General features: G+C 40.5%; 1 protein-coding gene across 1 annotated transcript; it reads left to right on the top strand.

The window, feature by feature from the left end:
* Positions 1 to 818: 818 nt before the first annotated feature.
* Positions 819 to 12,012, top strand: LOC122871486 (NACHT, LRR and PYD domains-containing protein 3-like). The gene is made up of 9 exons (XM_044186662.1): positions 819 to 1,256; positions 3,282 to 3,407; positions 4,237 to 4,522; positions 4,820 to 4,927; positions 5,447 to 7,322; positions 7,411 to 7,584; positions 8,652 to 8,825; positions 8,967 to 9,013; positions 10,040 to 12,012. The coding sequence occupies exons 3-9, from the start codon at positions 4,246 to 4,248 to the stop codon at positions 10,615 to 10,617; spliced, it is 3,234 nt and encodes a 1,077-aa protein (XP_044042597.1). The 5' UTR covers positions 819 to 1,256; positions 3,282 to 3,407; positions 4,237 to 4,245; the 3' UTR covers positions 10,618 to 12,012.
* Positions 12,013 to 24,589: the final 12,577 nt, after the last annotated feature.

The following is a 24,589-nucleotide window of genomic DNA, read 5'->3' as shown; positions in this document are numbered from 1 at the left end:
AAAATCTTTTTGTAACAGTGGCCCTAAAACTCTCTTGTAAATATCACCCACTCTCTTCAAAATGTGTCGATGAGGAACTCAAGCTTTCCTTTCTTGCACGGCACATAGGCATACTGCTGAAAATGCCGTTACGCCCTCTTCTTCCACAATAGTATAATGTCACCTGACGGGAGAGTTAGCACCACCTACTTCTTATCTCCATGAACCAACTCCTAATATTCACATAACATATTATGACAGAAGACATCATGATGGCGGCGTGTGTACATCGCGAGGCTCAGTGTCCCTCCAGCAATACTGGTATATCCTGCATTTATGCACATACTTTATATCCTGCACTTGCTCATTGCACTTCTGGTTAGACCTAAACTGCATTTTGTTGCCTTGTACTTGTACATGTGTACTGACAATAAAGTTGAATCTAATCTAAAATAACAGTAGAGGATGGAAACACGCATAAATTAGCATTTTGTTTAGCAGATTTTCTGAAAATTCGGTTAAGCTTTGCGTTATATTTGGATAGAAACCTGGCTTGTGTTGCGTTAGATGATATTATTTTTGGATATTACTACTATATGAATGAATCTGAGACTGTAATGTTGCGAAGTAGAGCATGGGGTGGTGAGAGGGAGTATTTGGGGAGAGCTGGTAAGGTGGGTGAATGGGAAGGGCTAAATCTCACTGGAGCGTCATGCAGATACTCAACAATGGCAGGATGAGTGAAGGTAGGAAGTGGGGACAGTTGGGGGAAGATGGGTTAGAGAGAGAGAGTGTGGAAGAAATGTTCTTTATACCCTACAGAATATGTCTTGTAGAAATATGGATGTAATATCTGGAGTGTATATTGAAAACTCTACCCAATAAACATTACATTGCAAAAAAGAAAAAGACACCCATGGTTTCTCTGACCTTCTGTTATTTCCCACCAGGGTGTTGACGTCATGTTGTTTTGGTTCAAAGCAGCACTGAGGACTTTCCTTATTGTTAGAGTAATGAGGACTTTGACTTGTGGTTTACTGTCACAGCTTTATAGACGCACAGTAAAAGTCTGCTGACTGCTGAAACTCTGATAGTTATAAGAAGTTAGAGGAAGGAGAAGAAGAAAAAACTCTCACATCTCTCTTACTGGATAATTAATCAAGAATGTAACCTTAATTTTAAACAGGTTGGCCCATAAATTTGAATTGGATATTTCTTTTGATTTTTTTGTCAAGACATACCTGCTGGAATGACAGACATTCTTGGGAATAACTTGAGTAAGTGATTTTTTTCCTTTCTTCTTTGTTTGAATCTCTCAACATTGTCTGTTAATTCTAAATCTTTTGTATATTTGTATCTGTTTTTACTAATGTTGACCGCACTGTTTTGGCAGTTATGCCTTTTGGCAACACTTTTCTGTATTACTCAGTGTTTGTTTATGTTAAATCATATCATGGCTACAGAAAGTCCTGGTTTCAGATTGGCTGGTAGGTGTTAAAAATGTACTGGGGCAACTGAAACCAACAGTTTAACCACTGTTCTACATCAGTAGTCAAAGTACATTAAAGACCCCATAAAGTGTGGACTTGAACTTCCTGGTGGAAAACAATATATATATATATATATATATATATATCTCAAATCAAAACCTCAACAGGAAAATATTATAACATTACATTAAGGTAACAATGCTGACTTTTACACAATGTTGAGTTAACTGTCTAACACGCCTTAATTACCATACATTTTCCAGCTTTAAGGTTGTTAAACTCTTCTTATTTGACATTTTCTGAGAGTATTGCACTATACATATTCTATAACATCTTTATACATTGACATTGAAGCTAAATGATGTTTACAATGAGTGAAATATTCAACCCTAAGACTTCATGTCTTTTATGGCTGTACCATTCCATCAAATGGACATGTTCTCGATGTCTTGTGCGTCATTTTAGACACATTTCCCCAAAATACAATAAACAATGTTTGGTTGCACGGCATGAGTTTGTAATGACTGACTCACTGGTTGGTCATAGTTTTAAGTAAAGAAAATAGAGGATGATTTAAACATCTCTTTTGTAGTTTGGTAAGTGACCATGGTATCAGGCCAGGTGACGTGATAATTAGTTCATACTAATATCATGAACAGGCAGTTTTAACAGAAAAAAGATTTGGTTTGCTGTAGATAATGTGGTTGGTGGCAGTTCAGCATTTAATACACAGTAATAAAACTCTTTGCTGATAAGGGATCATTCTGCTGTAGACTTCGGACTCTGTTTATTCATATTTAGTATATATTAAGTATTTTCTTTTTCTTATTGAGATTTAAACTGAATTATATTGGGATGGGGTTAAAAGTTTGTTAAGCCAAAAAAAACAAATGAGTAATATCTCTATGAGTAAGTCAAGAAGCAAACAGAACACAAGAAATTGATCAATAATGAACCCGTCCATCCTTCCTATAAACCATAATATTCTCATCAAAACACATCCTCAGCATCTCTGAAACTTTTCTTCCGGGAATACACACCCACTGGGCATTCCCAGACCACATGAAGAAATGCAACCGTGTCTCCAAAAAAATATGTTTATACCGGCCTACTACTAATTTGTTTTACCAAATACCTTTTGGGAGGAAACATAATTTCTTCCTGAATTATTAATAATATAATTAGATGTATTTCTGCAAAACAAGTGGTACTTTTTAGGAAAAAGCTACTGTAGTCTGGCTCTGTCCAAAGGTAGTAATTGGTTAATGGGTGTTTACTAAAACATTATATGGAAACAACTCAAACATAGCTCCAATCAACAGTTCAATCAATGTGTGCATATCAAACTGTAGGTAACCATAGCAACGATTCTGTGACTTAGTGGCATCACTCGCAGTCAGTAATTAACTCTTTATAGCTTTACTGTAATTGTGTTTTACAATATGATTATTCTAATTGGTGCTGCAGTAGATTACTGTACATTTTAAGTCACGTCATCAAACTGGTAAATGCTCATGCATCAACTGTTGAATCTTTTATATAACAAACAACTGATGACTGGGTTGTATGGTGATTGCTTGATGTACTCCATGTTTTATGATATGCTGTCATTTTACACATGTTGATTTTCATGTGGTAGGTTTTAGCACATTTTTTATACTTATTTAAAATCAAACATTTGATGTATTTTATTAAGTTTTGTGTGATTTATGTTCAGTTTTGTGTACACTCCATGTTTCACTTGGATGCAAGAGAAAATCTTTCCTCAGGGACAATAAAGTTTAAGTTGATTTTTTTGTGGCATCCCAAAAGGTGCAAGATGAAGTTCCTGCTGGGATGAACTGGGATTAAAAGTAATGATGGACATCTGAATCAGATCAGCACTTCTAAACCCACCTGGTGATACACTACCCAACCCATACAGCCCACATCACACAGGTAAATACTGGTGAAACATCAGGTGAAATTGACAGTATGGTTATTCCCTGATAAATATAAACTATGGAACAGAATTTGTTTGAATGCTACAAGTAATTAATGATGTAGTTCCCTGCTACAATAGCAAATATTAGTCAAGCGACCATCAGCCCCCTAGGTGAGCCTTGTACCGTTAACCTCCTGCACAAAGGTCCACTACTCTGTTGGGTTTATTACACTGCAGGGAAATCACATCTAGACTGTGCGCACCCCACCCCACAATGCAACAGGGGACATGTTGAATTAACATTGCCAGACACAATGTTAATAATGTTAACTATTCAGTTTTACATGATCATGACACATGACCATGTGGTATTAAATTGTCACCCAGACTGAAATGAACTAGCATGTCACTCAGCTGGGTTAGTCATCAGTGCCATAGCTCTCGGTTATTTATTTATCCAGCATTCATCAGCCCAGCACACAAGGAAATTAGTGGTCCACCCCTGGGTTTCCAATCATCATCTTATCTGCACATTTGCTGCCAAAAGAGGTTACAAATCTTGCATTTTAAAATGTAGTAAAGATTTAAAGTTGTATCTAGAGGAGGTATGAGCCATATAGAACACAGAAATGTTTCTATTGTGCTACACAGTGATGCAGTGACATCCATAAAAGAAGTTCAAGTGAACTTTCTCAACTTTGTCAGGTACAATATATAGCAAAAAATACCTAATTCATGAATTTGAACAAAAGATAACGATACATAGAGCTGAATCTTTAATCAACCCATTGGGGAAATTGCATGAATGTTTTTTGAGTTGAGATTTTCGTCTGATCTCATCAGGGAGCAGAGATGGGGACGGTTAAAGAATTGCTTTTGGAAACACTGGAAAATTTGGGACATGAGGAGCTAAAATCTTTCAAGTGGTACCTGCAGCTGCCTGAGGTCCACGATGGCTTCTCCCCAATCCCAAAGTTCCAGCTAGATAAGGCAGACATGCTGGACACAGTGAATTTGATGGTGCAGAAATACAACCAACAGGCTGCGGAGGTGGCCAAGAAGGTTTTAGGGAAGATGAGCAGAAATGATCTGGTGCAGCATTTGTCAAACAGCAGTTCAGAGCTAAAAGGTAAGCTATGGAAAGACAAAAAATGTAAAAATTTAGAGAAAGAACATTATGTTGTGTATGTTACTCTTTTGTTACAGAGTTATTGATCCCCGAGGGGAAACTCTGTAACAAAAGAGTTTCCCCTCGGGGATCAATAAAGTATGTCTAATTCTGATTGTTGTACACACAAGCAATTTATGCAAACAATCCAACACTGAACTGTGAAAGGCAGCCCTAAAAGGTAGCGTCTTTTTTGGAATATGAAAAGTCTAACTTTTACGTACAAATTCTTTCTGTGTCCCATGCATCCATGTTTAGGGAATGTCAGTGATGTTGTAGAGCCTACAGAGGACACAGGAGCTTCCCCTCTTCAACCACAGGCCTCTCCTGTTCCTCACCCTCTCACCAAGAGCAGTCAACCTGAAGGTAAAGCTGTTCTTTGTGTGGCTGCCATGATTAGCAGAGGACTGCTTCTGCTTGAGAAATGTTTCTGGATTGTTCTCCATGTCTCATTTTGGGTGCTTTGGGAGAACTTTGTTTGCAGTGGCACTCCCTTTCTTAGGGTTTCTGTGGTGACGGTTCCTAGACTTAACATGAAGCCCCCTGGGTCCAAGTACTGACAATGAATCCAGACTGGGTCATGCTGGTGTCACAGAAGGGAGTGAAAGCAACTTACTTTCCCCTCATTTATACCAAACAAAAAACAATTACAAGCAATTAGAAATACAACTAAGGATACACATTGTAATCCTTGTTCCATGGGTGTGCTAATGTTTTCATCATGCTGCCCGGCAACGCTGGGTTAGTGGACCCACCCTCCATTTCCAAACTAGTACTTACAAATTTTTAGGGCAAGGCTATAGTTCCTATTACAGGGCCTATGCTCATATACCTGGATACTAAATGTCTTTCACTTTAGTAACGATGACATTTTCTTCCTCACAGATATGAATATTGCAGTGCCAGAGCCTCCAGAACAGATCATACTATACCAACGCACACTCCAATCTTACCTCCAGAGCAAGTTTATGTGTGCTCGAGAGGGCATGACAGAGAGGACAGATGAGCAGTGTCTGGTTGACATCTTCACAGAGCTGTTCATCACAACCGGGGGGGAAATACACATCAATGAACAGCATGAGGTAATGCAGATTGGGATGCCAAAGGGGAGGGTAGCAGTGACAGAGAAACCAATTGAACCAAGTAACATATTCAAAAGCCCTACTGGAAATCACAAACCCATACGAACAGTGCTGACGACTGGAGTTGCAGGAATTGGCAAAACATTTCTTGTGCAAAAGTTTGTGTTGGACTGGGCTGAGGGAAGAAAGAATCAAGATGTGCACCTTATATTCCCCTTCACTTTCCGCGAACTGAATTTACTGAAGGGAGAAAGATTTCGTTTGGCAGAGCTTATCCACACATGTATCTGGGAAACCAAAGCCATCACGGAGAAGAAACTTCATGACATCTTCACAAAACTACAGGCATCAGGAAACCGTGATTTTAACAAGAGTAAATTTAAACTTCTGTTTGTGTTGGATGGACTGGATGAAAGCCGCCTTCAGCTGGACTTTACTCGCAGTGAAAAGCTGCCAGCTGACTTCGATGTGACACAGTTAACCTCAGTGGATGTGCTGCTGACAGCCCTCATCAAGGGCAAACTGCTTCCCTCTGCTCGCGTCTGGATAACCACAAGGCCTGCAGCGGCCAGTCAGATCCCTCGAGACTTTGTACACAGCATGACAGTGGTGAGAGGATTCACTGATCCTCAGAAGGTGGAGTACTTCAGGAAGAGATTCCCAGATGAAAAGCAAGCCAGCAGAATTATCTCCCACATCAAGGCATCTAGAAGCCTCTTCATTATGTGCCACATCCCAGTTTTCTGCTGGATCACTGCTACAGTTCTGAAGGATGTTTTGAATACCAAAACGCAGGCAGAGCTACCCAAAACCCTGACTGAGATGTACACAGAATTCCTGGTGTTTCAGATCACCCTGACAGAAGAGAAATATGGCACAAAAAAGAGCATTCAGTACATCCAGTCATTAGCAAAGCTAGCTTTTCACCAGCTGGAGAAAGGCAACCTGATCTTCTATGAGAAAGACCTGAAAGACAGTGGCATCAATTTCCGTAAAGCCTCACTGTACTCTGGAGTTTTCACAGAGGTCTTTAAAGAGGTGCGCAGGTGGAAGAAGGATAATGACAAGGGCAAGATGTTCAGCTTTGTCCATCTGAGCCTTCAAGAGTATCTGGCTGCCCTTTATGTGGTGATGTCACTCATTAATGACAACAAGAATGTACTGTCTAAGCCAGAGCTAACACTGGAAAGTCTGTGGATGCTTTGCAAGAGAAAATCCATAACAGAAGTCCATGAGATTGCAATTGACAAAGCCTTACAGAGTCCAAATGGACACCTGGACTTGTTCTTACGCTTCCTCCTGGGTCTTTCCCTGCAGACCAATCAGGATCTTCTTAAGTACTTGTTGAAGATGACAAAAGGGTTCTCTCAGACCAACCACAAAACAATCCAGTCCATCAAGGAAAGGATCAGAGAGAATACATCTCCAGAGAGGAGCATCAATCTGTTCTACTGTCTAAATGAGCTGAAAGATGATTCTCTAGAGGAGGAGATCCAACAGTACCTGAGTTCAGGAAGTCTTTCCACAGACCAACTCTCTCCTGCTCTCTGGTCAGCTCTGGTCTTCATCTTACTGTCATCGGAAGAAGCGCTGGAGGTGTTTGACCTTAAAAAATACTCTGCTTCAGAGGAGGGTCTACTGAGGCTGCTGCCAGTGGTCAAGGCATCCAACAAATCTCTGTATGTGCACAGAAAACTACATTCCTTAACTGTATCAAATATGGGTACATCTGTTAATGTATTTTTATTTTGTCTCAAAATTTCTCAGGCTGAGTGGCTGTAATCTGTCAGAGAACAGCTGTAAAGCTCTGGCCTCAGTTCTCAGCTCTCAATCTTCTAAACTGAGAGAGCTGGACCTGAGTGACAACGACCTGCACGATTCAGGAGTGAAGCTCCTCTCTGCTGGACTGGAGAGTCCACACTGTGCCCTGCAAACTCTCAGGTAAGGATGCATTTATTTGTTCATCTGATGACCCTTTCAACACTTTACATGATGGTTAACATCAACTAAGATAGCCAGTGTCTGTAGGGTTTTTATTGCTTACACGGTTTCCAAAGAATTTGTGGAACCAGTCTTTTGCAACTTAGCCACACAACCTGAGACTTGCGACAAGAAGGTAAAGTCCTTGCTCAACACAACTTCATTGAACTTACATTGTAATGAATCAGTCAAAAATGTATCTGAATGAAAAAACCCCAATATGAACTTGCAGTTGGAAATGGGAAAGCAGTCTCCCGTGTTAAAGTCCGATGTTATGTTGATCCTGCCAACCACCCCGTCCTCCTTTGTCAGTCTATAATAAAGTCACCTAACTCTCCACCTCACACTCGATTGCCTAGACAACAGAGGGGAAAAGGAAAAAAGCCTACCATGTATCCATGTTGTTGCCATTGACACACGTGGCCACAAACTTGCCGTTAGGTATTCTGTCTGTTACACTAGCTAAGGGGAACTCTACCTACTATGGGGAACATCTGTAACAGCCAGTAACCACAAACACAATCAATGCTGAAGTATGGCAGACAACTTTTGCTGATCATACTATATTGGACAGAAGGTTCAAGAGGGATTCACCCCCACATCATTACTACCTTTTGCATCCCAGTCAAAAAGAAAACGTTTCTTCCCTAGCTAGCAGAGTTCCCAGGCAGGTGGTTTGGGGATCCATTGCTGCAATTAGACTGGTGCAGGAAGGAAATTGTTGCATCAGAGAACACAGAGCCCAGAGTGATGAATTCAAATGTGACTGGAGTCAGTCGTCTCAGTTGCCAAAACAAAGTGGATGCTGGGTTTGCATAAGATGAAGTTGGTACTGAGAAAGTAATTGCCACTGTGAAGACTTTTGGTGTGTTTGTCCAGAGTGGCCCAAAAAGCATATGTCAATTTCAGTACAGAATGAGCAATACACTATGCAGTCTTCATGCAAATCTTGTATAAAGCGATACATACAGTCCACTTTGTCAACTATATGTGTTTGTGTGTGTGTGTGTGTGTGTGTGTGTGTGTAGACTGTCAGGCTGTATGATCACAAAGGAAGGCTGTGCTTCTCTGGCCTCAGCTCTGAAGTCCAACCCCTCCCACCTGAGAGAGCTGGACCTGAGCTACAATCATCCAGGAGACTCAGGAGTGATGCAGCTGTCTGCTGGACTGAAGGATCCACAATGGAGACTGGAAACTCTCAAGTATGAACTGAATGACAAACAATTTCTCCTTTCACACTTGAGTGTTGGATCATGTTAAATAGGGGTATGAGTGATGGTGCATGGAAAATACCAAACTGAAAAGGTAAAGAAGGTTAATTCTGACTTTGTTCCGTCCTCTAGCCTCGACCATGGTGGAGAGCAAAGATTGAAACCTGGTCTGAAGAAATGTAAGTTTACAGTCAATCTGAGTATGATAACAGAACACCACACATTCACTTGTTACTTCACAGTACGTAATTAAAATATTGTGAATGCTTATGAGAAAAGGGCAGAAAGCACAAAGCATCTGTCAGCTATTAAAGAGGTCTGTCACTGAACAATTTGATATGCGAGTGCTAACCTCTCAAAGCAATGAGATGACAGAGCTCCTAATTAGCCAAATCCTCTGAGCCTAAAGTGCAGCAGTGTCAGTCAAAGTAATATATGTCTAGTAAAGGCCCTATGGACAAACCCTAACCTTAACCCTACAAGCCTAAAGGTGTGTTCATACAGAAAGTGAAGTGAATTTTCGCCTCACGCAAATTTGAGCGCTGGATCGTTTATTCGCCCCAAACAGCAATGTACCCTCTCTATGTTAGCTGTAAGCTACCTAGGAATGGACACACTGACACGCATCTGTGTGTTTGTGTTCAGCTCGGTTTCTTACTGAACTCAGAACTCAGAGACTCCGTTTCTTTCTGTTATTTTCTTCTCATTTCTGTACGTTTATGAAGCAAATTCATAAAGCCTTGAGATAGTTGACATTAATCAACATTTTTCATTTGTACTAACATACTGATGTGTAGCAGTTATAACATTTACCATGGGAATGTCATCCGTTTTGCACATATTTGGTCATAAACCTAAGCATTGGACAAATTCATGGTTACCTGGCAAAAGGACATGACATGGAAATAGTCCGGCTGAAAATATTCCATCTCAAACCCCCCTTAAATCCTCAAATTGTTGTTTTTAAACTTTAATTTTGTAACATTCATAATATTTACATTGTGCTTCAGAGGTGCTGTAGGCAGACTTTTTTTAAAACTTTGGCCAGAGCCAGGCTAGTGATATCAGGGGTATCTTCTCATTTAACACAAAGCAAGCAGGAAAATAGTGCATTTCCTAAAATGTTGAACTATTGCTTTAAATAGCCACATCAGGTGTGTTAAATGATAAACTGCTGCTGTTTTGTATCTTGTTCTATCCATCAGATGTCTGTGAACTCACACTGGATCAAAACACTGCACACAGAAACCTCAAACTGTATGACAACTGCATGAAGGCGACAACCGTAAAAGAGGAGCAGCCATATCGTCATCACCCAGAAAGATTCGACTGCTGGCTTCAGGTGCTGTGTAGCACTGGTCTGACTGGTCGCGGTTACTGGGAAGTTGAGTGGGAAGGCAAGGTTTATATAGCAGTGACATATGGAGGAATCAGACGGAAAGGAGAGGGAGCTGATGGCTGTCTTGGAGCGAATGACCACTCCTGGATGCTGCTCTGTGATGACGATGGTAGTTATTCTGTCCGGCATGAAGACAGAGCTACACCCATTCGTCCCTGGTCGTCTCCTGCGTCTAACAGAGTGGCAGTGTTTCTGGACTGTCCTGCTGGCATGCTGTCCTTTTACAAAGTGGCCTCTGACAAACTGATTCACATCCACACTTTCCACTCCACATTCTCTGAGCCTCTTTATCCTGCATTTGGGTTTGGGTATGGATTTGATTGCTTCGGTTCCTCAGTATCCTTATGTGAGGTGGAAGACAACATCTTCTCCACCCACTGTTGACTGAAGAAAGTTGTTGAAACTCTGGTTCACTCTGCACTGGAAACAAGATCTTACACTAAGTTTTCATGCAACTGATTAATCAGTAACCTCATTTCTGAAACATTATGTAAAAGAGAGACCTGGTTTCAGTTATGATGAAAAACCTGGTAACAGTACTGGACTGATTTCTATGGGCAAGCCCTTTTATGTGTCCAGTAACACAGTGTAGGCTATCTGCATGTCAACAATGTATTCATTAAAAGAGTATTCATGAAATACTGATGTAGCATGTCACCAAATCCAACTCCATGACAACTGAGCAAACTACATTCAGTGATGAAGACCATGTGATATGTATCGTAGAAAAGGTTTCAGTCGTAGTCATCTGGACACTGTTTTCAGAATCGAGACGTAAACAGTGTCCAGATGACTACGGCTGAAACCTTTTCTACGATAGAACACTCCTGGACGAATGAGGGTCTACACCGTCTTACCATGTGATATGGCTCCAGATAAAGCTTTCCATAAAGTGGAAATTGAGTTGGTATTGTTTTTTTGAACTTTTTATGACATGCTCACAGTATATTTAATATCTTTCAGAGATTACATAACATTGTTAAAAGAATATTCCACTGAAAATATATTCTCTGAGTATCAAATACTCACCCGGTGTAGACTGATGCTCAGTATGTTCCAAACACTTATATTTTTGTTAGTAAAATGAGAGACAAATTAAATTTAAAGTTCAAAGTAATTCACTGAGGATGATTTGTAAACCTAAGATTGTGAGCCTTTACCTGCAAGAGTGAAAAACAAGACAGCCATGCTAGCTGTACTTGTAATGCTGTACTTTGAGCTAAATGCTAATGTCAGCATGCTAACATTCTCACAATGATGATGCTAACAGGCTGATGCTATGCAGGTATAATGTGTAATATGTTCACAATGTTAGTTTAATGTGTTAGCATGCTAACGTGCTAATTAGCACTAAACACAAAGTCAAACAAAATGTCATTAGTTTTACAGGTATTTGGTCATAAACCAAACCAGTACTTAACAAGTTAATTTTAACCTGATGATGCCGTTAGATAAAAAAGTCTGAGGGGAATGTGAATGTCTGAACCACTTTGCATGGCAATCCATTAAAATAGTTGTTGAGATATTTCACTCAAAAACACAAACAACAACCTCATGGTGGCACTAGATGAGAAGTCAGGGGATCATAAAAGTCACTAAGATTCATCTTCTGGAGACCATGAATATCTAGACCAAATTTCATGTCAATCCATACAAACGTTGTTGAGACATAAACATAAAATCACAAATTATTATTGTGGCTATGGAACTATTTGTCAGGCTCTTTATTTTTTGTTGTCTTTGAAAAAATAAATGCAGAACTGTTTTGCCTATATTCAACATTTGTGTTTTTATTCATATATTCTAAAAAACTAATGAAATTATAATAAACTAATGTTTACAGCTCAACTTTTGACTTTTGTGATTAAATGTGTTGCATTATCAGGTGAAACACTGCTCCTTGTTCAATACAGATTCATGCTTTGGACCAGAGTGTTGCCAGAATCCTTCAACGATTTTGAAACTCAGCCCCTTGTTTTGGGAGGTTAAGCCTTAGACGGGGGGATGAGGGGGACATCCATGATACTGTTGCTGGAGACCTGGTTAATACAGCTCTATTTCAGCTGTAGAAACCTGATTATTTGGCCGTGTGAACCTTTAACCGGGTTTAAAAAGGCTTTCTTAAGTGTGTGAAAGCCTCCTGCACATTTACTTTGCTGCTGAATTCCCAGATTCACACACACATTCAGGCTGTGCTGGTAATCCAAACTACAGAGAACTGGTGCGTGTTTGCTCTATTATCTATGTCTGCATGTGTGTTTTAGAGTGGGTCTCAGTGTGTTAGAGTGTGTGTGTGCTCCAGGGTAAATAGCGTCTGATTTGTACTGTGACTCTGCAGCCTTCAATTCTATTTTCTCTCAATGTCACAGACTGTGTGTGTGTGTGTGTGTGTGTGTGTGTGTGTGTGTGTGTGTGTGTGTGTGTTCAGGGTTTCATGTCAGGTTATAATCCTGTCAGGCTCAGAAACCTAAACTGGCATGAACAAGAGAGAGAGGAATGAATGACAGACTCTCTCTCGCTCTGGGGTAACCATGGTAACAGGCCTCTCTGTTACCACAGCCGCAGGTTGGAAACCGGGTGCCTCTGTGCCCTTGAGCAATAGAGTCTCAAGGGGTAAGAAACAATATACAAATTTAAAAAGGAAAGAAGAGGAAGGAAAGGAGTCTTTCAGAAATGCTCTGAAACTGCAAAAATATCAAACTAAACACTAAATCTAACAGAAATAAATCAAACTAAAGACTAACAGACAAAGATCAAAATAACAACTCAAACAGACACAAAAATCAATCTAAAGACCACAAAACCGAGATAAATATCTAACTAAAGACTCTAAAAAAGACAAAATTACTAACTAAAACTACTCTAAAACCGACCCACACAAATATCAAACTAAAAGACTCAAAAACCAGCAGATATATCAAACATAAGACCTTACAACCAACAGAAATATCAATCTAAAGAGTCTAAAACTGACAGAAATATAAAACCCACACAAATATTAAACTGAAGACTGATAAACTGATAAACATCAAAATAAAGACTCTAAAACAGACAGAAACATCAAAATAAGGGCTAAAACTGACATAAATGTCAAACTAAAGACTCTCAACCCAACATAAATATCAAACTAAAGACTCTAAAACAGACAAAATAACTAACTAAATACTCTACAACCGACAGAAACATAACCCATACAAATAACAAACTAAAAGACTCCAAAACCAGCTGATATATCAAACATGAGACCTTACAACCAACACATATATAAAGACTCTAGAACTGAAAGAAATATCAAACTAGATACCATAAAACCAAAGAAATATCAAATTAAATGGAGAAAAAATACCAAAAAACACCAAAAGAAAGAAAATCTAATCAGAAGTGATCCAAATGATGGACACGACCAACAAATAAGAGTTTGAGTTAGAAAACTATCTCCTCTCTCTAATGAGTAGTTTTAGTCTTGTGTTGTAATAAAAGGTTTGTGAGACAGAATTTGCAACCCTCTATTCTCCTGCTGTCACACTGCAGTAGGCCTATGTATCGCTGTATATTTGTGTGTGTGTGTGTGTGTGTGTGTGTGTGTGTGTGCATGACAGATATTAACATATCAATGGTTTCCTTCTGATAGCTTCCTCCCACTTCTTCTCTCCCTTTCTGTTGGGACGTAATTGTGGCTGATTATCAGAGAAACACTGTTATCAACACACACACACACACACACACACACACACACACACACACACACACACACACACACACACACACACACAGGGATGTGAATCAGAGCAGGTAAATGTTGAAGCAGCAGAGAAACTCGTCTGTCGAGGACAGAACAAAATAAATCGGTTCACTGAGCAGAGAAATCTGAAAAAAGATAAAGGATAAAGAAGGCACAAAATGGTGAGAGAGAGAGAGCGACAGACAGGTTTAAACCTGTAATAATAATAATTTTGGCCACTTGGAGGCAGCAGAAACTAGTGAACATATCATCTTTTAAGTTGATATGATGAACTTGTTAGCAAAGAGTTGCTTATTTCCACATCCAGCAGTTATGGAGCAACATGATCACTCATTTGGCGTCTTGTTTGTGTCACCTAATGAATGTGAGTCCAATATTCTCTCTTTTAGCTCTGTTTTTGGTCTCTACCAACTTCTGTGGGAAATATCTGGCTCTTTAGCTGCTAAATGCTCCACTATGTTCACTAGTCTCTAACTGTGTCTGTCTGCTATGAGAGAGGTGAGAGTGAACAAAAACAGTAAAGTTTGAGAAATATCAGATCAGAGCGGTATTCAAATGGTTGCAAACTGCAATTTCAAAGCTAGATGCCACTAAATCCTATGTACTAGACCTTTAAGCTGACAGCTGCACTTTAGAGACATGGTTGACCTGCCAAATGTTGCTGAAAAAGTTGCAAAAAGAGTGGGGATGGGATACAAAAAAACAAAACACAAAAAAAATAACACAAACTATTCTGTAATAAATACCTGACACATAACTGACGATCTGCTGTTGTCTATCTACTGTCCATCGCCTTGACCAATCAGCCAGAACTACCTCCGCTGCAACCCCACTGCTTTTCCAGGCAAAACGGACCTTTGCCAATTAAGCCAAGGCGCGTGGATCAAAAGCAAGAAAGGACAAAGAACGTCAACATTAGCAACCTCCATTAAGCGCTATCGGCGGCGCAATAGTTGTATTTACCTCAATAACCATGAAGTGCCTGAAAAAGCTGGTGCTGAACACCATGATACCAGCTGTCAATCTACAGCTTGGCCAGCAGCAGTTTGCCTACAAGCTTGGATTTCTAGTCCATCGCCTTGACCACTCGGCCACAACTACATCCGCTGCACGCCCCCTGCTTTTCCAGGCGAAACGGACCTTTGCCGATTAAGCCAAGGCGCGCGGATCAAATCAAGAAAGGACAAAGAACGTCGACATCAGCAACCTCCATTAAGCGCTATCGGCCAGTTGTATTTACCTCAATAATCATGAAGTGCCTGAAAAAGCTGCTGCTGAACACCATGATACCAGCTGTCAATCTACAGCTGGGCCAGCAGCAGTTTGCCTACAAGCTTTTTGGTTTAACTTGGTTTGGGGATTCGCCTGCCGGGCCCCTGGATTTTGTCCCCCTTGAAGGCCCAACCTTCCATGCCCTTTTTGAGGGAAATGGTTTTTGATTCCGGGGGCCTCCTTTCCCCAGGGGGTTTCCGGGAAAAATGGGGGGTTTAAAAGGGAATTTGGGACCCCAAATTTTTTTAGGGCCCATTTTTGTCCGGTTTCAGCGGGGTTCGTCCCGCGGGGGGCGGCAGGGTCTTTTTCCCAATGCTTTTCAAAAATTTTGGGAACAGGGTTAAAGTTTTTTTGTGAAATCCCTCATTTGCTTTAGGTTGTGTTTAAATTTCTTTTTCCCAAAAGTCCTATCCAAATTTTTCCCCTTTCCCCAACGAACAATGGGAAACGTTTAATCACCTGCGGGAACAAATTTTAAGCCAGCCCATTTCCACAATCAAAGGCCCCCCCAGGAACCCCCGGGTTCCAAAAGGGCCCTTTTAAAACAAAGCCTTTTGGGCCTTCCCTCCCCCAAACCATTTAAAAAAACCCTGTTGGACCCAACCCCCCAACCCAATGGAAAAGTTTCCCTTATTGGCAAAAATTCCGGAAACCCCTTTAACAAAGGTTTGCCAAACCCCCAAAGGGCCCAAACAAAAAACCCCAAAGGGCCCAAAGGCCAGGCCGGGGAAAAAAAAAAGGAAAGCCAAAACGCCCCAAATTAGGCATCCATAACCAAAACAAATTTGAAAAAAAACCCAAACCAGGATCAAACTGCCCAACAAACCCTTTACAACGTTTTTTTAAAGGAAAAACTAGGCAAAATCCCCCAAAAAAAAAAAAGGATGTAATACTTCCCTGGGAAAAATGAAAAAAAAAGAAAAAAAACAAAATTTAAAGACCAAAAGGGTTTATTCCGGGTTTACCAAAAAAACAAAAAAGGGGACAGCCAGGGGTTTTTTTAAAGGAAATTTTTCGGGCAAAAGGGAAAAAAGACCCTTTTTTAACCCCTTTTTAGAAACTCCCAAAGGCAAGGAACACCCACAAAATCAAAGGAAAATAGAAGGTCAACAAAAACCCTAAAAAACCTTAAACAAAGGTAAAGTTCAGGGGGAAAAAGTTTAAAAGGGTTCAAAGGAATTTTTAAAAGGGAAATTTTAAAAAGAGGTTTTTAACCCCTTTTAAAGATTTTGGAAAGAACCTTTTAAAAATTTTTAACATGTTTCCCAAAAAATTGGCCCAATAACTCCTTTTTAAATTTTTTGGAAAAAATTCCCATCTTTATTTTCTGAAACTTTCAGTTTGTAAACCAAAGGGCCATTTTCCCCTAAAAGGGGGGCCCAAAGAAAAATTTTATTCCCCCTTTTTTACCTAGGGCCTTCCGGCGAAAAGGGGTTCCCAAAAGGGGTGTTTACACGACCTTTTCAATGGCATTTTCTGAGGATTACGCCTTCCCTGGAAACACCTTTAAATTGCCCACAACCCCCCTTTTTCCCAAACTGGTTAAAGAAATTTTAATTGCCCAACTCCCACCTTTCCAAACCTAAACCCAATATTTTTTTTCGTTTGGAGAAGGGACCCGGGGGAAAAAGGGGATTTCGCCCGGGGCTTACACCGGCCAAATTTCCCCGGGTGTTTTTGGGAAATCCGGTTCCGTGGTTCCCAAAACGATTTAAAAACAAAGGTTTTTTTGTAAAATCCCTTTCCCAAACCCAAAATTTTTTAACGGAAACCCAAATTCCCCCCCCCAAGGATTAGTTGCCTCCCCCCCTTCCCCCGGGGGCCCCTTTTAGGGATGGCCGCCTTTCCAAAACCCTTTGGGAAAGGGGTCCAAAGGGAAAATTTTTAAGGTTTACGGAAATCAAGAAATGGTTTAAAATTTGGGGGCCTTGAAAATAAATTTTTCCTTCGGGTTTAGAACCCCCGGGTTTTCCCGTGGGTTGGGGGTTATTGGGGTTGGGCCCACCCCCTTTTGCCCGGGAGGATTTTCATTTGGGAATTTCCCCCTTCAAAGGTTTTCGGGGGTAAATACTTTTGGTTTTCCCCATGGTTTTCTTTTTCCTTTTCCCAAATTTTCCCAAATTTCAAAGTAAACCTTCCCCCAAAACTTTTGAAATTTCAAACCCGTTGAACCGCCCCCAATTTTTAACCATTTGGGCCAACCCCAACTTGGGGCACCCTTTTTTAAACGCTTAAAAGGGTTTCAACCAAGGGCATCCCAAACCCTTTCCTTTTTTTAAAAAATCCTCAAAATTTTTGCCTAAAAATTTCTACCCCAAAAAAATTTTCCCTTCCGGGGCAGACAAATTTCCCCAACCCCAATGAATTAAGGCCCCTTGGAAATTGGGAAATCAACCCCAACCCCTGGTTTTAAAAACCCTTGGCCCCCAAACCCCCCTCAAGGGGGGGAAAGGCCCTTTCCAAACCCGCCGTTTATAAAAACAAAAAGCCAAAAAGCCAAAAAACCAGGAATTTCCTCCAAAGATTTGAAAGTGGGAAAAATTCCAGGCCCAAACACGGCCTTTTTTTCCACAACCTTTAAAGAAACCGGAAACCAAACAAGCCCAAAAAGGCCCGTTAAAAAAGGAAACGCCAAAACTTCCCTGGGGCCAAAAGGGCCCCAAAAGAAAAAAAAAGGAAAAGGGCCCAGAACCAAAGCCGGTGTTTCCCCTTTAAAAAAATTAAAACCAAAAGGGGTTTAAAAAAAGGGGTTTTTTTAAAGCCTTTAAAAAAAAATCTTTAAAGAAAGATGCCAAAAACCCCAAATTTAAAACTTTAAACAAGGGAAAAAAAAAAAAGCCCAAAAACAAGGAAACGAAAGGGTCGGAACAAAAGGGCATTTTAAAAACTAAAGAAAAGAACCAGGGGATTCGAGGGGTTTTTAAAAGGGGAAAAAACCATTAAAAAAACCCGAAAAAAGGGGTTTGAGGGGTTTCAAAATTTAAAAAACCCTTTGAACGATAATTTTCGGATTAAAATTGGGAAAAGGAAAAGCCCTTTTCATTTGGGTCGGGAAAATTGGATTTAAAACCAGAAAAAATAACTGGTGCCTTTAAAAGGGGCTTTAGGTTAAAAAAATTCGTCCCCCAAATTTTTCCAAAGGGAAACTTTTTTTCCCCGGGCTTATTTTTCCCCCCAAAAACGAAAACTTTTGGGAAAAGGGCGTTTGAAACACCTTTTTGGATGGGTTTTTCCTCAAAATTAAAAGGCTCACCTAACTTGTAAATTTCCCCCTGTTTTCCAAACCCCGCCTTTAAAACCCTTTAAACAGCTCCTTTAAACTTTGGGCCCACTTCCCCAAACCCCCCCGGGAAAAAAGAAATAATTTTTTTGGCGGTTTACCTCGACCCCGGGAAGGGGATTTGGTTGGCCCTGGCCCAAAATTAAGGCCCCTTTTTGGGAAAAATGTTGTTAAACCGAACGGAGAAATTTTGGGTTAAATGTTTTCAGTTTTAAACAAAACCAAGTTTTTAAAATTTTCCCAAAACCCCCCCAAAAATTGGGTTTTTTTTCATTCCCCCCACCCCGGAATTTAGGGTGATGGCAAATTTCCAAAACCCCTTTTAGATGGTTTTGCCATGAAATCCCCCTTTAAGCCAAAATGCCCGGGTAAACAAGGGGGTTTGCCTTTAAAAAAGGGGGCCCTCCCGGTTTTTTTAAAAAAATACAAATTTTTATTTTTTCAATTGTTGGGGGAATGGGTTTTGGACCGGGTTAGGCCCGGGGCTTTTCCCAAAATTGGCAGGGAAGTTTTTTAAAATTTTTTCCCCAAAAATTTCCCTTTTTTTCCTTTGGTTTTTTAAATTTTTTAAATATTTTGGGTGCTAAATTTTCCCCCCCCAAAGTTTTTCCATTCCCAAAATTTGGGGTAAAGGAAATTTTAACCACTTGCGGGGAAAACACCCTTTTCCCCCCTGCTTTTTAAAACCTTTGCAAGGAAGGCCCAACAAAGGGGAAAACCCATTTTAAAATTTACCGGATTTTTTAAAATCAGATTTTCCTTTAAAATTTTTTAAAAACTTCAAAAATTTTCCCAACCAAACAAACCCAACCCCAAAAAAAGGGCCAAATTAGGTTAAACTTGCGGGTCCCCAAATTTTAACCCCCGGGGAACCCCGGAAACAACATGCCCGTGCCCCCGGCCCCGGGAAAAAGGGGGCTTTCCAAAGCCCCCAAACAGGGCCCAAAAAGCCAAACCCAAAAAACCCAAATCAAAAAAAATGAAACCTTTAACGGTGTAAACAAAAGGGCTTTCCCGTTTCCGGGTTTCCAAACCAAAAGAAAATTTCCCAAAACAATCCCAACAAAAACCCTTTTTCCCTTTAACAAAGGAGGAAAACCCAAAAGGAAAGGGAAAAGGAAAAAAAAAACCCAAAGGAAACCTACTTGGGTTCAGTACCAAAAAGCAAAACAACCAAAAGGCAGGGCAATTCAATTAAAGTTGGTCTGAAAACTGCAAACTTGGAAAAGGGCCTCTTTGCCAAAGTTTTAGATAACTTTCCACCACCATAAGACAAATCCTTTACCCAACAACATGAACACCAAAATGACAAGTGATAAAAGAGGAAGGTCCAAGGAACCAAAGGGAAAAAGCCATTCACAAAGCACTTTATCAGGGAACAAGTCAAGGAACAGGAAAAGGCCTTCCAAAGAAGGGCCATTAAGACAGTGAAATTTCTAAGGGTGAAAATTTTTTTTAAAGGCAACTTTTTGAAAAACCTTTCAACAGAAATTTCAAGAAAGGGAAAATCATTAATCATGGTACGCAGACCAAGCGAACAAAACCAGTAAATCACCGAACAGTTCGTTCAGTGGAACAAGGTATAACAGGAACTGTAAAGCCATAGACTTAGGGGGTTATGTAACCATAGTTAAAACCCTCATTTTTAACAGATTATTTGTGAGAAACGCTAATTATACTGTAGATTTCGACGAATGCTAACCTTCCGGAATGGATACCTTACTAGCAAATTTCAGCCAGTTTTGAAATTTCCTTTCAGGACATCAAAAGGGTGCCTAATTCACCTAGGAACTTTAAAAAACTAATTCCCAACCCCGGTTCCAAAAATTATTCCGGCCAATTTTATCTGGCCTGACCGGAAACATTCCAGTGGGGGCTTTGAGGATGACCTTAAGGATGAAGTTGGCATCCATCATGAAAACACGGCCAATCCATACTTTGTAACGGACCTTCAAGCCATTTTACAGGCAAACTTACATACCCTTTCAAACAATACCAATTCCTTCCACCCCCCAGGTTCGATTCCGGTGAAACCAGGTTCTGGGACTGGCTTTCCCTGGACCAATTTTTGGCAGGGTTGTGAATGAAAGCTTGAGGAAAATGGATCTCCTAGCCAATCAAATGCGAAGTCAAGAACATTGTTGTCAATCCTTAAACAGGAATTTGTATTAAGGCTGTTTTTTGCACTTCCAAACCCCGTTTGTTTCCCGATTGGTCAGGACGACGGCTGTCCACCAGAGATTTTATTTGATTAATTTGGAACTTTCCTATGCCTTTTGGGAAAGGACCTTGTTTCCATGTCAATTGCTTAGGCTGATTCTGGTGGGCAAGTTGTTAAGGAATTTCAAAGTTCGATGTCTTTTCAAACTTGAAAATGTTTACCTCTCCAAGCAGATAATCTCTCACAACGGGGTCTTTCCAGGCCTAAGTTAACTGCTGAAAATGAATACACAAGCCAGGAAGAATTTTTCCAGTAGCTTAACCTTTGTCAAATTCCAAAAATTTGCTAATGCTTGAAAACCAAATTTTCATCCACTTCCCGAATATAACTTAAAAAGTTTCAGTAACATGGCCCCCATGATCAACCCCAAACCAGCTATAATCGGCACATTCAGGCGAACCCACCCGGTTAAGCAAGCGCAAACCAAAACCCAAGCCCTCCAGCCAAGGTTTGCCATTGATTCCTAAACAAAAAAAAAGGGCAACACAGAACCCTTAACCACCCCCAAACTAAAACAAAAGCTAGGCAGGACCCTCTAACCAAATTTTACCACCCCTTCCAGGCCAAAGATCGACAACACATAGAAAACCCTTGGGAAACCAAGAACGGGACAAGGAAACCACTTAAACCTTAGGCCCACAAGTAGGCCAAAAAAAGTAAAGAACCGAAGCCCAGGTAATTCTAAAAGTGGCAAGGTTCAAAAGCGAAAAAACTTTAACCACATAGGATAAACTTCTTACCCAAATCTTACAACAAGTATGTTTACCCAACATGCAGGAAACTCCAGAAGGGAAAGGAACAAAAACAACCAAAATTTTCGCATGGTAAAAAAAATCGTGACCAAAAACAACAACATCAAACCCGGGTTTAAAAGGGATTTTTAAAACAATTTCAAAAATTTCTTAAAGAAACTTTAGAAATGAAAGAGTTGAACAGATTGCCCAAACTGAAACCTGTAATAGAACACCCTACTGAACACAGTACTGGATTAAGCGTCAGCCTAACAAAGCCATCAGCTCCCATGGTAGTAAAATTGGTAGTTCCCAAGAAATGGAAAAGAACTCCTTCCAAAATTGAGGTCAGTTCATGAAACATAGTTATTCCTTTCCCTCCTGATCCTTAAGGGCTGGGTTGGAGAAAAAGGTAATATTGATCGGCCAGTTTTACTGAAACATTGGACGGAATTTGGCAACTTGAACACGAAAATTTGTCAATTTTCACACGTTAGTCCGTTAAAACAGGATAAAACCCTTAATGCAGATTTTCCTACTGGACTAGTCCTATTTTCAGAATCTCACATCATCCTCAACACTGGGTAACTCAAATTAAACACCCCGTGCACCGAATTCAGCCTTCAACAACACGGGTACAAAAATACTTTTTATTCTTTGTTTGCCATCCTTCCAAGGATCATTGGGTTGGCCTGTTTCCAAGGAATGGACGGATTAAACCTAGGGATTCAAACCTGATTCCAAAGCGAATTTTTTGCCAAGTTTGAAAATGGGCCTTTTCCCAATTTAAAAACTGCTTATTCAAGAACTCAAACCCTTTCAACAAAACCCACCAGACATGAATTGGTTATTCGATGGCCAGGACCTTCGATTCGCCGGAAACCCCAAGGTTTCTGGCACCCGTACAATCCCTTGGCCGGAGGGAAATGGACCTTTGCAATGTGGTTTGCCTGGGAAATCAGAAACAGGAAGTGGATGTGGGTTTCCAAGTTTTAAATGGGATACAAGTCCGTTGTTGTAGTTGCAAAAGCTCAAATTTTGTTCCTTGGGTCCCTGTGGTAGGGCAGTTCCGGCTTCACCCCGCCTTGACGGAGGGAATTTGCATGGGATCTTTCCCATGCCAATTTTGGCGGGTTTGTATTTACTTTTGTATTTCCCCATTGATGTCTTTGATCAGTTTTGCCTTTCAAACACGTTTCCCTTTAAATTGATTTTCCCCCAAATTTCTTATTCCCCAGAGGCGTCCCGATAAAAAATTTAAATTCCCGAACAATAGGCGGAACAGCCCTTCTTCAATACCATGCTTTGGAATTGAACCCAAGCCACGTAACATTAAGACCGGTAAATTCCATACTTTCCTAAATGAAACATCAAGCCAGATTGTTTTTCCATAACTGGAATTTCCTTTAACTTTTAAAAAACCGCTCAATTCTCTTGGGCCCAACATAACCCCCAACCAAATGAATTAAGGAAACCTAGGGGAATTCGAACCTCCGGTACCAAATTAACCAGCCTTAACCGGCCAAACAACATGGCCCAAACCCCCGCTTTGGGGAAAGGGAGGCATTCCAAGGCACCTTCAAAAGGGAACTGGGCAAAAACAAAACCAAAACGGAATAAAACCAAAAGAAGGTGCCTATGGTGGACCCAAACCAAAGGGTCTTTAACAGCCCGAGCCTTTGTTTCCTTTTAAAGAATTAAAACCAACACCAAAGGCCCTCCCCAACCAAAGCAAGCAATGTAATCCCATTCAACAAGAAAGAAGGCCAGGCCAAAAGGGAAAAAAAGGGAAACCAACCGAACACCTAACCTTGGGTTACCCTTGCATTTCATTAAAAGAAAAGGACAAATGAACAGAGAAAAGTGAAAAGGGTTGTTTGAACGTGTTCGGACCTTTTTGGAAAAAAAACCTTTAACAGATTGTTCTAGACAACCCCAAAAACAGGATTAGTTTCCCAACAATGCTAAAACTAAAGAAGGTAGGTCCCAAAAACAATAGGCAAACTGATTACGGCCCGGGAAACAATTAAAGGCTTTCGTAAACGCAATAACGGATATAGACCCTTCCGCTAGAAAAAACTTAAATTTTGGTCCTTTTTAAAAAAGATTTCCGGATGGAGCGAAACCTTTATTCAAAACATTCCTGAACCTTGTACAACCTGGGAATAGGACTAACCCTTTTGGTCAGAATTTCAATCGTTATTCGCATTAACATCCAGCCAAATTAGGGTGGTGTACAGCCTTGGAACCAGGTCGTTGGGAACCAGCCATAACCACCAGGTTAAATTTCGCTTTTTTACCTTGGTCCTGAGCTTACCCTTTTCCCTAGAAAAAGCCAGGTATCAGGCAAGCTGGTTTTAAACAGTCCATTTAAGGAGGGATTTGGCTTCTCTGCACTGGGAAATTCAACCGCTTCTTCAAAGTTATAACCTGACCTAAGCCAGTTTTTTGCCTGACATGCTTTTGCTTCTAAACAAGGCCTTACAAGGTTGACAACATTACAACATACCCACCGGTGAATTAAATTTAACTTGTGGGTTCACCGCCCCCAATGGTCTTCGTCATCGCCTAACCTGGCACCTCTTACTGGGCCCTTTTGAAGAATGACTTGCCTTTCAAGTGGGAAATCAAACGCAGAACAACATGGGTTTTAAAGTTGATAAAAGTTCAGCGATTGTTTTCAAAACCATGAAATACTTTTGTTTACCGGGTCCCGAAATCTCCTTCCCTACGCCCCCCGGGCGTTGGTAACCTGGGTGGTAGGACTGGGTTTCCAAAACCAATTTTGGAAAAGAATTTTTATCCATTTGTGAATTTTCAGCATGGCCTTTGGTGGATCAAATCAAGAAAGGACAAAGAACGCCGACATCAGCAACCTCCATTAAGCGCTATCGCCAGTTGTATTTACCTCAATAATCATGAAGTGCCTGAAAAAGCTGGTGCTGAACACCATGATACCAGCTGTCAATCTACAGCTGGGCCAGCAGCAGTTTGCCTACAAGCTTTGTCAGATAGAAGTGTCCAGGAAACCAACACATACGGATCAATACTTGCTCTTTGACTCACACCATCCATTACAGCACAAGCTGAGTGTAATCCGGACATTACAA

The sequence above is a fragment of the Siniperca chuatsi genome, linkage group LG23 (assembly GCF_020085105.1).
Source record: "Siniperca chuatsi isolate FFG_IHB_CAS linkage group LG23, ASM2008510v1, whole genome shotgun sequence".
Lineage (NCBI taxonomy): Eukaryota > Metazoa > Chordata > Actinopteri > Centrarchiformes > Sinipercidae > Siniperca > Siniperca chuatsi.
This window is presented reverse-complemented; position numbering and strand designations above follow the sequence as displayed.